The sequence below is a fragment of the Mus caroli genome, unplaced genomic scaffold, assembly GCF_978045245.1.
Source record: "Mus caroli unplaced genomic scaffold, Mus_caroli_1 scaffold_8, whole genome shotgun sequence".
NCBI classification, from domain to species: Eukaryota; Metazoa; Chordata; class Mammalia; order Rodentia; family Muridae; genus Mus; species Mus caroli.
In genome coordinates, this window is record NW_028227263.1 from 78,169,093 (window position 1) to 78,185,331 (window position 16,239).

Below are 16,239 nucleotides of genomic sequence, written 5' to 3' on the forward strand. Positions count from 1 at the left end.
GAGCATGGATCTCTGACCCTATTGCCTGATATTTGATCCCTGTTCCCTAGCCAGATTGCCCAGTTGGGCTTTAGTGGGAGAGGAGGGTCCTGCTGCAACTTGATGTCCCAGTGTAGGGTGGACCCAAAGAGGAGAAGGGGAGGGGGTAATGGTGGAAAGAATTTGTAGGAGTAGGGCATGGAGGAGAGGGTGGAGTGGGCCTATGATCAGGATGGAAAGTGAATTAATTAATGAAAAAAGAATTCAAACAGCAGAACACCAAAACAATATAATCTTATCAATAAAAGAGCAAATGATTAGGCCTGACACTTCTAAACAGAAATATAAGTGACATACACACATAAGCACATACACATGCAAACACACACCATAAAGTTTTATGTGTGTATTTCTGTGTTATGTGTGTGTGTACATTACTCTAAACTTGACATAAAGTTTTATATGTGTGTATACCTATGCATGTGTGTGTGTGTGAGAGAGCAAGAGTGTGTGTGTATGTATAAACATGTTCATGCCATGCTATGCATGTGGGGGACAGAGGACAGCTCGCAGGAGTAGTTCTTTCCCTCTCACCTGTAGGTCCTGGGGCTCAAAGTCCAGATGGTCCAGCTTTATGTCAAGTGCCCTTACCTGCTGACTCATCTCACCAGCCCCAAGAACTACATTTGCTAAACTGCTCTTGCTCACACATCCGGCTGCCTATAGTCTAAAATCATGACTGGCACAATCATTGCTGGCACAATGACTCGTGCTTATAAATGCTAGCACTTAGGAGAGAGACGGGGTCTGGACACCTGAACTACCCAGACCCTACTTAGTGTAAACCCTGTCTCTAAAACTTAAAGGTTGGAGGTGTGGCTTAGTGAGAGAGAGAGAGCTTGCCTGCTTTGCAAAAAATCTTAGGTTGGACCTCCAAACCTAATAAAACAAACAAGCAAAAAACAAACAAGCAAAAAAAACCAAAATCTTGGTCTCTGATAGCACGGGATGCCAGGTCTACAGTTCTGTCCTCGTGCCAGTCTGTGCATGTCAGTAACCTTTCACCTCTTTCCTAGACACTTAATTTTGAGGAGAACATCTCTCCCTGGAGCCAGTGGAAGGCCAGTAAGAGGTCCAGCACTATTCATCTGTCGCAAAGCCGGTGGTTGTGATCCATCATTCAGTGTTTGTTAACACACATTGATTGAGCATTGCTTGCTTCTGTGTTAGATACAAAAGGTTAAAAAAACAATGCATGAGAACAAAGTCTTTGTCCTCAGTGGGGGCAATAAATACCGTGCAAGTACATGTTTAAGATCAAGCTGTGCTGTGAAGGAAAGGAAGCAGGGACCATTATAGACACTGTGGTCAGGAACCCAAGGGTAGTATTTCAGGGCCCCAGGGCTGGAGTTATGGCTCTTTTTACTTTCTTTGAGAAGTGATAAAGACTCTTTGGACCCCCTAAAGCCTTACTAAAGTTACAGTGTTCTTTAAGGGTGTGACTCCTGGCAGGTCAGCCGGGCTGCAGTGGATGGCCCCTGCCCAAATGTATGAGCAGCACAGATAGAGCACCAGTGAGCTCTATGACAGCAAACCACACTTTAAATTAAATCAACAATTTTGAAAAGAAGTGGGGAAGTTAGAATATGGAGGTAAGTATGTGTTTGGAAGGAGTTAGGGGAGGAATGGGGGTAGAATATGAGCAAATATACTGCATGCATGTATGAACTTCTTCAAGAATAGAAATATTATACAAATAAATAAATTGATAGATAGATACAATAAAAATTCCCGTGTTGATCATCTAAACTCAAAAGAGTGCAGTAAAACAACCTATACTTTCAGAGCCTTGAAAAGAAAATATCCTTCAGTTTCAATTTTCAATTATCAAACCTTGATAACAGCTTCCGCACTTAGAATTTTAACGAGGGGAAATAAAGGATTACAAATTGATAGACAAATAATTACATATATTTAAATATTCTAGATACCAAAAGGATATCTAGAACGGTGTGAATTAAAAAGAAACCAGCAAGAAGAGCTGTGGGTTTGGGGAACAAGTCAGGGAGACAGCTGGGCATGTTCTAGAGCTATGATCCCGGGGTTACGAAATCCTTTTGGGTGGGGCACTTGTTGTCAAGTATCGATCTTTTTTTCCAGACATAATATTTGCATACTTTACAACTTATGCATGTATATAACGACCAAATAGAGTATTATTAAGTCAATAGTGGAGTCCTTCTGTTTGCACCAGCACCAATAAGTGGCAGGTGCTGTTTTAAAACCACGACCTTATTTAGAGTCAGAAGAACCAGAGACGGAGTCTGGCGGGACTTCAGCAACCAGGAACAGAACTTCTCAGGACAAAAGCACTAAGAATCACAGCATTCTTCCAAGACATTGGCTCTCAGCTAGTACAGGAATTCTGTCTGAGACCCAGAGAGGTGTGGCTCAGAATCATGAAAGTTAGAAGATTCTGATATCTGCTTTAAAGTTCCAAGGCAGCCAGCATAAAGTGAGACTCCTGAGCTCCATTTTCCAAGAAACCTTTCGCTGGGCACGCTGCAGAAGTAATCTTAAACTGGGCCTGCTGCAGCCACAAGTTCATGTTCTAGTACAAACTACTCTAGCCTCTCCGAGCTGGAAAGCCCGCCCCCACTATAACCATAGCAACGCTGACACCAATGCGCCAGTGAGCCGGGAACCGCCCCCTCCCTGACAGATATTGTTTCCCATCCTCTGTCCACATGGGCGCACTGCCTCACTATTGGTCTGTAGCCCAGGACTGTGCCTTGCCTCCACCAATAAACGGCCTGTGCACGTGCACTATGGTGTCTCCCGATTGGTGAAGCCCTCCTGATCACGCACCACCGTCCTGCTCAGCCTGGTGTGTGGGCGCCAATGAAATGACTAAGTGGCCATGTACAGCCAATGGGAAGGAAGCAGGTTTCGCGACTGGCCAATGGCAGCGCTCTATAGGCGGGCCGTGTCAGCCCCTTTCCAGTCCCAGTGGGGTGTGTTAAAGAGACAGGGCCCCAGTGCGGGTGTTTCACCCGGCTGGGCGCTGTGGCCGTAGTGGCCCTGGGTGTGCGGCCGGCGCCCGTGACAGCAGCGTCGCGGAGCCGGCTACCCCGACCTGGGGCCACTGCGGATCTTGGTGGCAGAGCCGCATCGCCTGGCGGGATGGGAGGCGAAGCGGGAGCCGATGGTCCTCGGGGCCGTGTCAAGAGCTTGGGGCTAGTGTTCGAAGATGAGAGCAAGGGCTGCTACTCAAGTGGCGAGACAGTGGCCGGGCACGTGCTGCTGGAGGCGGCAGAGCCGGTGGCCCTGCGCGGGCTGCGCCTGGAGGCCCAGGGCCGTGCCACCTCTGCCTGGGGCCCGAGCGCTGGGGCCAGGGTCTGCATCGGTGGCGGCTCTCCCGCAGCCTCCTCAGAAGTGGAATACTTGAACCTGCGGTTGAGTCTGCTGGAGGCCCCAGCTGGTGAGCTTGGAGATCCCCAGGGAGGGGGGCGGGAAGGGGCGCGTCCCTGGGTGCTGGGTGGCACTGAGGGAAGCTTCTGGAAGGGGAGTCATCTGCTGTCACGGGGGAAGGGCAGGAGGCCAAGCCTGTGCCCCTACCTGGCTTCTAGGAGGAAGCCAGACCCTTTTGTGTTGGTGTGTGCCTTTGAACTTAGCTTCCTGAGATCTTCTAGTAACCTATTACAGAATCGTTGCCATGGAAACCCGCCATCTGACTGTCTGGGTTCTAGGTCCTTCCTCACCTGGAGGCATGGAAGGTGGAATTGGTGACATTCTGTTACGTGGTGCCCAGAGTTTGATGGCCTGCTGCTCCTGCCTGTCCTGGCCCTAGACACTCCCGGGTTCATGGTGATTTACAGAAAACTAGATCCTGGGAAGAGGGAAGTGGTACTTGGGTAGTTCGAGAGAAGTGTCTCCTCACTGGGGAGCATGGATCTCACTAAGAGCCATCCATTACTGTAGCTCCCCTTCCTCTTACCTCTCCCCATTCAGAAAGGCCTTTGGAGACAATGCCTGCCATCTGGGCCATTTCTGACGTTTCCAGAAGTGCCCATGCATATGGATGTTGGGTTCATGTGATTGCATTTCATCATGAAAATGCTAGTAACCATGAGTCAGTCTTCTCTCAGTGGAAACTATTGTAAACTTTTACCTGTCTGCCTCATCATCTTGGACCTATCAAATGCCTTAAGCTTACTACCTAGTGTATCGTATCCTCCTGTGGAGAAGTACAATGGTGTCCAGTTAAATCCTCAAATATGTGCCTAACGAGAGCCGTGTTTTGGATAATGGGGTGTGGCAGGTGAGAGCTCTTACCTGCTTTAACGTCCTTTCCTCACTGTGGATTCCAGGAGTCTTTCCTCCCAGTGATTAATAGCCAACAAGGATGGTAAAGGTGGCTGACTGGAGGGAAGGCCGTGGCAGCGAGAGGTAACCAGGTTTCTGTTTAAGATTCAGCCCCTGCACCTGTAAGGATGCTGCTTTGGTAACATCTGGGCTAACAAATAGGTTTTGACTCACAAGTAAGATCTTGTTGCTTTGTTCTAATGAAACAGCTACATCTAGACAGCTGCCAGTTTTCCTAGAATGTGTTAGCAATGGTTATAGTTTGCTTAAAGTCAGCTTTTATTTAAGGGGTGGGGGAACATTTCCCCCACATACTTACAACTTGGAAGAACTTAGCAACTTGACACAGACTCTCAGGGTCATTAGCTCCATAAACTAGGTATCATTCAATGACCTAAGGGGATCTTTTTTTTTAATAACGGTTGACCCCTAGGATCTATTTTAAACTGTTGGATCTATGTTTTAAAAATCTTCCCAGAATATTCTTTAAAATTATTATTCTTATTGAGCCACTTGCTCTCAGTGTGCCTGAACCACTTCGAGTCCTTATGAAAAGATCGTGATAGAAAGACCCAGACACCTCGGCCGAAGAGATGGCTCAGCCATGAAAGGCTAGGCTCACAGCCAAGGATATAAGAAAGTCCCAGGGACCAAAGCAGAGAATTGGCTTCAGTTCATAGGCACCCACCAGAGTGTGACCTTACACAGCCCCTCTCCTCCCCTCTGCAACGTTTCTAGATCCCAGGGCTCATGAAAAGGTTTCATGAAGAGCTCTAGGTTGGAAGGGCTTTGGTGGATAAAGCAGCTTCCTTTAACATTGTAGCCCTCAGTGGACAGGTGGAAACAGTGAGAGCCATAAAACAGAAGCAGAAATGGCCACACTGTGCCTCTTCTGGATGTTTCTAATTAAACATAAAAATTAAAAAGAGAAAGAAACCTTTTTACTCGGTATTACAGCGCTTGTCCGTTTCCTCAAATTGGTTTTCTCATTGGAAGTCCTGTAAGGCCTGGGTTGGCTTGCTTCTTGAGGGGCTCTTCATCTCTCTTGATCACCTTTTAGTATGCCGGCAACTCTGTTCTCTACATGCCCGTTCCCTTCATCCAAACTCTACCATTCATCTGTCTTCTGGTCCTCAGCCCCCAGGCCCACCATGAAGTCTCAGGACTTCAGGACTCTGTAGTCTTCACCTAATGCAGATATCTATTCGCCTTTCCTCCAGTTGTTCTTTTGAGGACCGAAGTATTCATCCTCATTATCACCCGAGCTTGCTATTTAAGTCCAGTAAATCCACACTGCTAAACATGTGTGTGCACTTTGTCATGTGTAACAAGGCGATCACAAATCACAGCTCTATCTCAGCTCTGTGGGCCTAATGAGCCCCTTGGAAGCGATGAGGTAGAGAAGTGTCCCCTGACTCCAGGCCTCTAGCTCTGCTGAGACCCTCCTGAGTCTTGTGTGGCCGGCCACTCCTGCACGCAGGGAGCCTCTGGGACACACACTGCATCATACCACGTAATCTGAACCTGTGTTCTTCTGACTAGTTATTGTTCACGTTGCCTTCAGGTCACCGGCCTGTGATGTCTTTCTTTACAAAGTGGACCCGAGTTCCTTGTTTCTCCTTAATGTGAAAAGTAGAGAGAGACGTTTAGGAGACTCGTTGAGTCAGTGATGCATTCTTATTCTCTAAAGGCACAGGACGGAAATACTGCGTTGTTGATAAGTAAACCAGAGAAACCCATCTTGTTAATGGTTTTAAAGTAGAAACAAATTCAGGTAGCCAGACAAATTCCAGACCAAGTTGTCTGCCATCTTTTCTCATCGGATTACCTCCACACATAATGTATAGCTTTTATGAGCTTGAAGGGAAAGTCTGTCACATGCCATAGGGAGCCACTGACCAGAGTGGCAGCCACGGGCTCCACTCTGAATCCACATTAAACAGATTGACTATGGAGATTCATCATAGCTTCTGCTGGTGCTTCTGGTCTTACACCATCAGTTCCTGGACTTTGGCCATTGTTCAGTAACAAATCTGTGCATGAAGTTGAAGGATGCTATCAAGAACAGGAGAAGGGACCATGCCTGCTTTCATCCCTGAGAAATCCATCACTCTCAGTAGAGCTAAAGGGTGAAGAGCTGGCCCTTGCTGCTTTGGCTGTTTTGTTTATAACTATTACTAATACTGTTAACAAGTTTTCAACCTCTGTTCAAAGAATACATAGAATGAATATTGTAGTGTAGCTAAAGAAATGCAACTTGTCAATTTGTTGTAGGTACAATTTAATGTTGATATCTCATGTTAGTAAAATTCATGTATGTGTGTATACATCTGTCTGTATATGCACATATACTGTATTTATTTATATATTATATATTATAATACATTACATATACATTATATATATATCATATGTACATTTTACACACACACACACAAACTTTTGGCCCTAGAAAATACTATATGATAATTGTATAATTGGTCATTTTGTAGATAAAAGGGGTGTGTGTGTGTGTGTGTGTGTTATTTCTTGGTAAAAGACAAATTCTAATTTAATTCTCTCAGTCTGTTTAATGTACTTAGAGTGTATTGGCAGGAAAACCACCTTTTAAAAATGGAGGTTGTGAGAACTCGTGATTTACTGTTGGCCTTAGTTAAAATGCAGTATGGTCTTTTTCAGGTGAAGGTGTCACCTTGTTACAACCAGGAAAACACGAGTTTCCCTTTCGCTTTCAGCTTCCGTCTGAGTAAGTGATGCTATGTTGTCCATTTCCTCCCCCTGCCTTACGTCCATTATTTGAGCACCCGGTGTTCCCCAACACTGAAGTGTGTGTGCCAATCTGTGGGACCCTCCCTGTGCTTATTGTCCTTTTCCTCCTTAGCCCACATTTTAACGCGTGCTTTTCCTGGCTCTGAATAGCTGAAAATAAGCTCAGAGACCAATATCTTTGGTTTATTTCAGACCTTTGGCAACATCGTTTACTGGGAAGTATGGCAGTATTCAGTACTGTGTGAGGGCTGTTTTGGAACGACCCCAAGTTCCAGATCAGAGCGTAAGACGAGAGCTCCAGGTTGTCAGTCACGTGGATGTCAACACACCGCCCTTATTGGTAAGCTCTGCCCTTCCCTCCTTTCAATAATGATGCCTGCATTTAGTCACTGTCCGCTGGTTCAGGAAACACAATGCAACCCATAGGCGTTCCCTATAAAGATATGATTCTAGGTTGGGCAAATTACAAATTGTGTGTATTAATGCTATTGATTATATCCCTGCTGTTCAGGGCTGCTTTTGCCAAAAAGTTACACAGGCTTGAAATGCATTAATGAGCCTTAATAACAATAATGCAAAGAAGAGAGGGGTTACTTTACCAGCACGGCCATATTCTCAGGACTGTGGCATTCTAAACTCTCCAATAATAGCAGGTTGAGGAGCAGTAATTACGAAAGAGTATTAATCACACTCAGCCTGTTATTGAAGCCCAGGCCATTATGCTATGTATCCCTCCATTCTGCATGTCATTTTCTAACATTAAGTAAGTGTGTGCAGCTGCTGCCACGGCCCTTTCACTTACCATTCCTTATGACAGATTTGGCCACATTAAGGCATTGAACTTCTAATAATCATCAGGAATACTGTAGGCTGGTAAGGAGGATCAGGCTATAAGGAACAACAGAATAGGCAAGATGGGGACTAATGAGCTACATTCTTTTATCTGCACCCATATTATCAAAATAATATAAAATTATACCTTCTACTTTCATGAAAGCTGCTAGGACCAAATGGGTCTTCATTTAAATATGAATGAATGGTGTTATTTTTTACTTCATAGATAATAATGCTGAGATCATTTAAACTTCCCATCGTCCCATCAAGACACTGATGTGGGAAAGATGTGGTTTTTACGATTAGATGTTTCTTTTTCTAACTAATATTTTTAAAGACAAGGGAAAAGCTGGGAGCTAAAAGTTTGTTAGTTCTTATTTTCACAAGAAGTAGAATAACTGTGATGACAGATGAAAGACGTACATGCATGGGTTAGGCAACTCCCTGCTCCCTGCTCCCTGCTCCCTGCTCCCTGCTCCCTGCTCCCTGCTCCCTGCTCCCTGCTCCCTGCTCCCTGCTCCCTGCTCCCTGCTCCCTGCTCCCTGCTCCCTGGCACAGGCCCCCTTGAACAGCTTCTTAAAATCCCATTTGGAAAAGCAGTGGCATTAGTAGCTTATATCTTTTTAAATTTGTGTAGAATTTTAAAACTGTCTCTAAAGTTGCCACAGTTTTTACAGAAAATCACTTATTGAGGTTTGCTTTTTGTCAAAAACAGATACTTGACTTTAGTATAATATCTAAAATAAATGAATAATAAAAGCTAGCCAGCAACAGTATATTATAGAAAGCTTTAAGTTTTGTGACCAGAACAGCTGAGTGTTTTTGCTCACTTTGAAGAGAGAATCCTATAGTGGGCTGTAATGGGCTTTACCACATTTTCAGGCCTGCTGACACAAGGTATGTGGATGCCTTTAAAGCCCCCAGGCTAGTCCCAGGAGACTTGAAAGTTCTGTCTGATATGTAAGCAAAAAGACTGTCTTCTTATCCCGTGGAGTTTAGCCAGGCAGTGTAACATTTTGATTGAAACAGGGTAAAGATTTCTGCTTCTTTACATTGCCTTAAAACACAATTCTGTCATACTAATAAGAAAGGTCAGGGGTGTAAAGATGTTTGCTCTGAAAGCAAGAAAACTAGAGTTGAGATTCTCAGGACCCATGCAGAAGCCAGGAGTGGACACACATGCCTTTAACCCTAGAATTTGGGGATGGAACCCGGTGGATCCCAAGGGCTCACTGACAGGGTAGCCAGCCTAGATTAAAAGGCAAGCTTCGGGTTCACTGAGAGACCATGTCTCAAAAAAAAGAAAAGAAGAAAGTGATAGAAAAAAACTCTGGACCTTTTCCTCTGCCTTCTGCATGTCCCGACATGGATGTACACCCCCATGTGTGTACACCCCCGTGTGCGCACACTTGTGCATATGCTACACCATACCCACCATGTATATAATGACAGATCTGTAATATTTACAGTATGAATAGGACCTTTGGTCACTTTTCTAAAGGATAAAGTTGGATGATGTCACACAAGTTTGAATCTGAGACTTCACTCTAGTTTTCATGAGAAGGAAATGGCTTTCAGCACTTGGTATCACATGAGAATGAGAAAGATGGATATTTCTTTATAATTATTCTTCAAAGGAAGATAAGTTTTCTGGGGTGGTTTAATGACAGTCCTTTTGTTTGTAACTTCCAAGACTCCTATGCTGAAGACGCAGGAGAAAATGGTTGGCTGTTGGCTTTTCACCTCCGGTCCTGTGTCCCTGAGCGTCAAGATCGAGAGAAAGGGCTACTGTAACGGTAAGCAACAGATAGGAAGTCCGCAGAACAGACGAGTGATCAAAATGGTTTTAAACAGCAAGCTTTATAACCTATGAAGGACATTGTATTTTAAAGTATAAGTAATTAACATTCACATATTAAAAGACCGTGAATAAGAGTCACCAATAATAATTCTGCTTTTCTGACTCTAATCTGGTGGCTTTAGTCACTGAATAAAACTAAGGAGAGTGGGAAAATGCTGGAATTTTATTTTACTATCACAGAAGAAGACACAGGGCTCTCGGAGAGTTATAGTATAGATGTGCAATGTTGTGAACTAACTTGTCTGCCCCTTCGTGGTTTCTGCCTTAACCCTGTGAGTTCCCAAGAAGCAAAGGCTTCGCTCACTGCTGGGCAGGTTTTTATTCCTGGGCTCTAGGTAGCGTTATACTTAGCCTCCTATAGCATCATTTCTGCATGTGCCTTAGCTTAATTTATGCATACTGCTTATTTACACATCTTGACATGGCATTAGTGTCTTTTTACACTGGAAAAGTGAGGAGTGCAGTTGGTATGAAATGTCAGCTTCTACATTGAATGTCTATTCCTCTCTCGAAGGTTTCCCACAGAAGCTTCAGTAGTGCCAGGCTGGTGCAGTTTTTAGCAATGCCTTGAAATTCTTCGGAACCATCCCTGAGTCCTTCTCATTCCTTTTCTCTCTGTAGGAGAAGCTATCCCTATCTATGCAGAAATAGAAAATTGTTCATCTCGGCTGGTTGTTCCTAAGGCAGCCATATTCCAAACCCAGACGTATTTGGCTAGTGGAAAGACAAAGACGGTCCGGCACATGGTTGCCAATGTTCGAGGAAACCACATTGGTTCTGGGAGTACGGACACCTGGAATGGGAAGATGCTGAAGATCCCACCTGTCACCCCATCCATCCTGGACTGCTGCATCATCAGAGTGGACTACTCCTTAGCTGTAATCCAAGCTTCTTGAATCATTAAAAATACATAAAACAGAGCAGCAAGTCATGCGATTGCAAATATGATCTCTAATCATTGCATCAATACTTGGAAAAATGTTAACGTTGCTACCATTTCGGGGTACATGAAGACTGGCCTTCACTGTTAAAACCCTATCTCTACCTGGGGCAATTTAATGCAATAACCTTAAAGGAAGTGAGACGATATGAGGAGTGTTTGTTGCATGGCGAATAGGTTAATTTTTCCAGGAATGTTACAAGCCGTGCCAACTTACAGTGAAACACGTGAAGGCCACAGTTTCCTGTCACAAGCCTGTCCTATAGTTAGTGAACTCTTCATTTTGTCTGTTCTGCGTTTATGCTTAGTCAGGACAATTTACATCTGTCCTCAAGGTGGCTTGGTGGGATACAAAGACATTTGTTTCTATGAGAAGGAGATTGAATGAGCTTAGTTCCCGTAAGGTTTACCCTAAGCCTGTACCTGCCTAGCCCTCACGCGTGCCTCTTCTTTTGTACATATCAGGTATACATTCATATTCCTGGTGCTAAAAGATTGATGCTGGAGCTGCCTTTGGTTATTGGTACAATTCCATACAGTGGCTTTGGCCGCAGAAACAGCAGTGTCGCAAGCCAGTTCAGTATGGACATGTGCTGGTTGGCACTGGCCCTACCGGAGCAGCCTGAAGGTAAAACATTCAAGTCATCGGCGATGAAGTGTTAGAGAGAGACTCACTGACAACAGAGTACACCAGGAGTAGGTGTGCACGTGTCAGCTCTCCCCCACCACATCACTGTCTACATGGCTGTGACCAAGGCTTGACAGAGGGCACAGCAAGGGAGAAGGGTTTGCTTGTCTTAGAGTTTAAAGGAGCAGCTTGGTATGGCAGTGTGGAAAGTTTTAGCTTTGGCTGCAGGGGTGAGAGGCAGCTGGTCACTTTGTATCCACAATCTGGGAGCAGAGGGTAGTGGGTGCTGGTGCCCAGTATGCCTCTCTTAGCTGAGCAGAGGCCCTGGCCGGTGGACAGTGCTGCCCACATCCAAATGGCTCTTCCTTCTTCTTCAGTTCAGCCTCTGGAAGCTCCCTGACAGTCATGGCCTGTGTTCTGTCTCCTGGGTGATTCTAAATCCTGTCAGGTAGACAATGAAGATGAATATCACAACTACTCAATTGTTTTATACTACGAAGAATTATACAACATTCCTGGGAAAGGAACCTTGAATGTTTACTTTAGCTATTGACACAAAGCCAGTGACAAGCACAGGAATAAAATGGCCATCTATCTCCTAAGGCTAATTTGTAATATTAAAACAATGAAAGATGGTTAAAGTAGAAGTATATATAGCCTGCATATTTTCTATAGCTACATCTCAGAGGTATTTGTTTGCCTGGGTTATAACATGTAGATCACAAAAAAAGTAGAATGTAATTAAAAATAGAATAATCAATATTAGTAGCTGTGTATTAAGGGAACCAAAACTTGTCTTGTGGTGACCATAATATCTCTTGTTTGACTCCATCTCTTGCTTTTGTAAGGGTTCAGAAGACACAAAGTAGTGATTTTTGCATTTTTACATGAATCTCTTAGCTCAGACTCCATTCCCGTTTCAGCACCACCAAATTATGCAGATGTGGTATCTGAAGAAGAATTCTCCCGACACGTTCCTCCGTATCCTCAGCCCTCTGACTGTGACGGGGAAGCCTGCTACTCAATGTTTGCCTGCATACAAGAATTCCGTTTCCAGCCTCCCCCTCTTTATTCAGAGGTAAAGAAAATTAGACTCATTACGCTGTCTGCAGACACTCCCCTCCACTCATTAATGTGCTGCTGCTGACTCATAGTTGGTAGAGTATACGTATAAACTTGTCCTTACAGTGTTAGGTTATCACAGCCACTTACCGCATTTTCTGGTGATTTGCTTGTGAGCTATGTCATGCAGCATTGTGGATTGCCTTGAAGATGTTTTATTTTGCCACAGAAGATAGAGAACTCAGTCACCAGTGGGGGAACTTCATGACAGGTGGTTACCGACTCAGGCTTACAGCTATCATGTAGTTAGAAGTAGGTGGGAGAACTAAGGTGCTATGGCCGTCACCTCTCTCTTCTGTCTCTGTAGGTTGACCCACATCCTGGTGATGCCCAAGAGACCCAGCCTGTATCCTTCATTCTCTGAACAGACTCCAGACTTCACTGTGTTGTTACCAACTTAGAATATTGGTTCTTTCGCCTGCCTTGTTGGATGAAAGAGAAAGTTAACTTCAGAACATCGGTGAACTTCAAGTCCGAAGATGACAGAAATGAAAGAAGATGAGAACGTTTAGTGGGCCAGGGGAATGGTTACAGGGACTCTAGGGTGGGCTCCCTTGCACCCTTTAAAAGTGGATGAAAATATGAATTGGAAAACGGGAAGTCCTGGTGGTAAGAGAGGAAGTGAAAGAATGCCCAGACTGTTGAACAGAGGAGTCTCAAGGACCTGGGATGTTACTGAATGTTACTGGAGTGTGCTTTGTCCAGGGTTCACACACAGTTGTGAACTTACGGACTTGGTAGGAAGACATGATTTAGGGGAACAAGACAGCTTTGAAATGAGTGAGGATGAGCGAGTGGTCTACTTTCAATGCAATTGAAGTCCCCAGATCTTGGGGTCTTCATGATTTCTTATCATGTTACCATAGCAAGGATCCAGGTCCTTGCTGGAGTCAGTGGTCATGTGACATGACCTGATGTGAGGAAGCTAGAAGGGATCCCTTAGCAGCTTGCCATATCAAAAGGAAAAGAGAAATTGTTCATGAAAGTGTGATGTGAAGGGCTGTACTTCTTACACTTTTAAGAACTGTTTGCAGGGTCTATGTTTGATTTTCCTTGTTCCTTATTTACCTGGGGAATATTAGAAAAAGGAGGAGTAGGCGTGACATCTTTGGGATACCTGATACTGACACAGAACAGAGTGTTCTCTTATCCTACCTCTAGTGGCTTTGTCAGACCTGCTCTTAAAAGTCCAGGCCTGACTGACCTCTGGGGTTTCTGCTCTATGCAGTTAGCAGACTCCTCTCAACCTGTCACTTGACCTGAAAACTAGACCAAGGGAAACTCCCACAAGCTCAGCATTAAATAGAAATAAATATAAACACCTAGGATCTTAAGAAATCCCAAATCAAAAGAGAACAGGAGCGTGCCTAAACTTGGTTCCTGTGAAGAGGCCTCAGTGGGTGGATGACAGTTTCCGTGTAGTGCATTCGTGTTCCAGTACATTAGTAATTCCATTTATACTGTGATTTTTTTTTTAAAAATTGTTTTGGTGCAATATTTTGTTGTCTCTGAGCCTCAGGATATTAAGACCTAAGGACTGTGTTGTTGCTGGCAGAGTCAGCCATGTCTCTACCAGCCTCCTCCCTCTGTTCACAGTCACATGCTCAACTGTTTTGCCTCCAGTCTGTTGGTCCCATGAACTGAGAAAATTTTCTGACACCAGGTGGGAGGGAGCCTCTCCCAGTTAAGAGCTGGACAAGCCAAATCCGAAGGGTTTGATTTAGAAACCCTGGTGCTTCCCAGGCAGAGTGTTGTGCCACATCCATCATGGAAATGGACTTACCTTTCAGTCACCATGTTCCCTTAGAGACTTTCTTCTGATGTGAAATTTTATATCAAAAGTCAGTGGAGCATTTGTTCAGGGATTTTTGTACCAATGTCCAGTAAATGTGTACTTCTCCCCGCTGAGCATACCTCTCCTGTGGTCATCCTAGTGTCAGTCACATGTATGTCACTGTATGCCATTGTCAAAAATGCCAAATGGTATTGCCAGTAACTGTGGTGTGTGAGAATCACCACAGAACCCTATTTCTTGTTTTGGTTTTTTAGAGATTTCTTTCTTTTCTTTTCTGTTATGTGTCTGTAAACAGTTAGGATGGTTCACATTCCATCTAAACTGCTTTTATTTTTGCCATGGAAAAGATGGTGAGCTGTCTTTCTTTTAGCTTCCAGCCTGTAGTTTACATGGCTATGTCAAGTCATGGTCCATCCATGAAACCAAAACGAAGGGAAAGAAAGCAACAGTACAGAGTGGACAGAGAGAAAATGGAGCGCCTTGGCTCTTTGTAGATAAGCCCTGGCAGTCGGGTTGGTTAAAGAAATCATGAAGTCCCCCACAGAACAGAAGCACAGCTAACAGTGGCATTGAAGAGTGCAAAGATATAACTTTATACCCGTCTGTCTGGCCTGAAGCTTATACCCAGGATAACAGGAATGTAGAAAACTACGCCTGAAACCCTGTGACTGAAGATCAGACTTTTAGCTGCTAACACTTGCCTGTCTAGTCCCCTCTTGCTCTCATTTAGTTTGGGAAAAACAAAAAGTGCCCTTAGGATTTTCTTTTGGATGCACAAAGCTTGCGATTCAAAGTGAGCATCTTTTGGTGCACACAGACCCTTCCCTTCCCCTGGAGCAGGACTTTACTTTCTGTGTCTCTGTTTTGCACAATAAGAAACTCAGTAGGCAAAGGTTGTGTTTTTTTGGTAAGTTCACTTGCTTTTTAAAATTTTTATTAAAAATGTAATAATTTAACCAAGGGGAAAATAAAGATTGTATTTTGTATTCTTCTTTGAACCCCATGGGTTCCTTTTTGTTAATAAAATGGTTATACTAATAATCTAGGTGGCTCATTTTTTCTTCCTGCGTTGACTTCAAAGACCTGAGTTAAATCATTCGAGACTTAAGGAAAATCAGTAGCCACACAGACAGCATCCTGTTATTAAGGTCATTTGTTTATGCCTGAGATCAAGCATAAGACCCAATCTCGAGCCTACTAGGTCTGTACACAGGGCAGATGTCCAAAGACATGCAGGGGCTAGCAATCCAAGAAGGCACTGACGAAGGAAGTATAAAGTGCTTGAGTCAAGAAGAGAACACACCTTCTTTTATTCCAAATGGCAGATTTAATTCTCAGTTTTGGGTTTGCTTGGCTCCGATCTCAGGAGTGAGTTAGTGATGCTGTGGGCTTTCATGAGCAACCTAGCAAATGTCTCCTTTTCACGTACATACACAGGTGAATGTAATCATGGTATTAAAAGGAAAACGTGGTAATTCATCTTGAGAAACCTGTCCAGACCTAGCCCCAAACTAACGTTGGCTAACCCATGATAAGTTGGTTGCCTAGTTGGTTTGTATCCACTTGTTTTTAATCTGGGAGATGGCCTTATAGCATCATCTTCACATCCAAATATATGTCAATGCACTCAAATTGAAATACTCATCATATAAAAATACAGAAAAACTTGCAAGATAACCTACGGTTTCTGTAGTTTGTACTGGAAGACAGTGGCTTGTGAAGTTTCAAACTAGGGCAGACACTACGGGAAAAGAGGACACGGCTCTCCAGTTACCAGTGAATTTACCAGAACCCAGAGACAGGGAACCTTAGACCTTGGCCTACATTCTCTGGGAGGTCTCTACTTGCTCTGAAATGTCCTGCATCCACACCTTTAAGGAAGCGATGAAAACAGCCATTGCTTCATTTGTATGGCTTAAGGCTTGCAGACCTGGATGCTAGAGGCT

The 16,239-nt window shown here is 44.2% G+C and overlaps 1 protein-coding gene across 1 annotated transcript; it reads left to right on the forward strand.

Moving 5' to 3' along the window:
* Positions 1 to 3,006: 3,006 nt before the first annotated feature.
* On the forward strand, positions 3,007 to 15,345 carry Arrdc4 (arrestin domain containing 4). Its single transcript, XM_021167003.3, has 8 exons — positions 3,007 to 3,460; positions 7,024 to 7,090; positions 7,306 to 7,453; positions 9,641 to 9,743; positions 10,430 to 10,686; positions 11,214 to 11,376; positions 12,300 to 12,454; positions 12,806 to 15,345. Exons 1-8 carry the CDS (start codon positions 3,163 to 3,165, stop codon positions 12,860 to 12,862), a joined length of 1,248 nt encoding a protein of 415 aa, XP_021022662.1. The 5' UTR covers positions 3,007 to 3,162; the 3' UTR covers positions 12,863 to 15,345.
* The last annotated feature ends 894 nt before the right edge of the window (positions 15,346 to 16,239 follow it).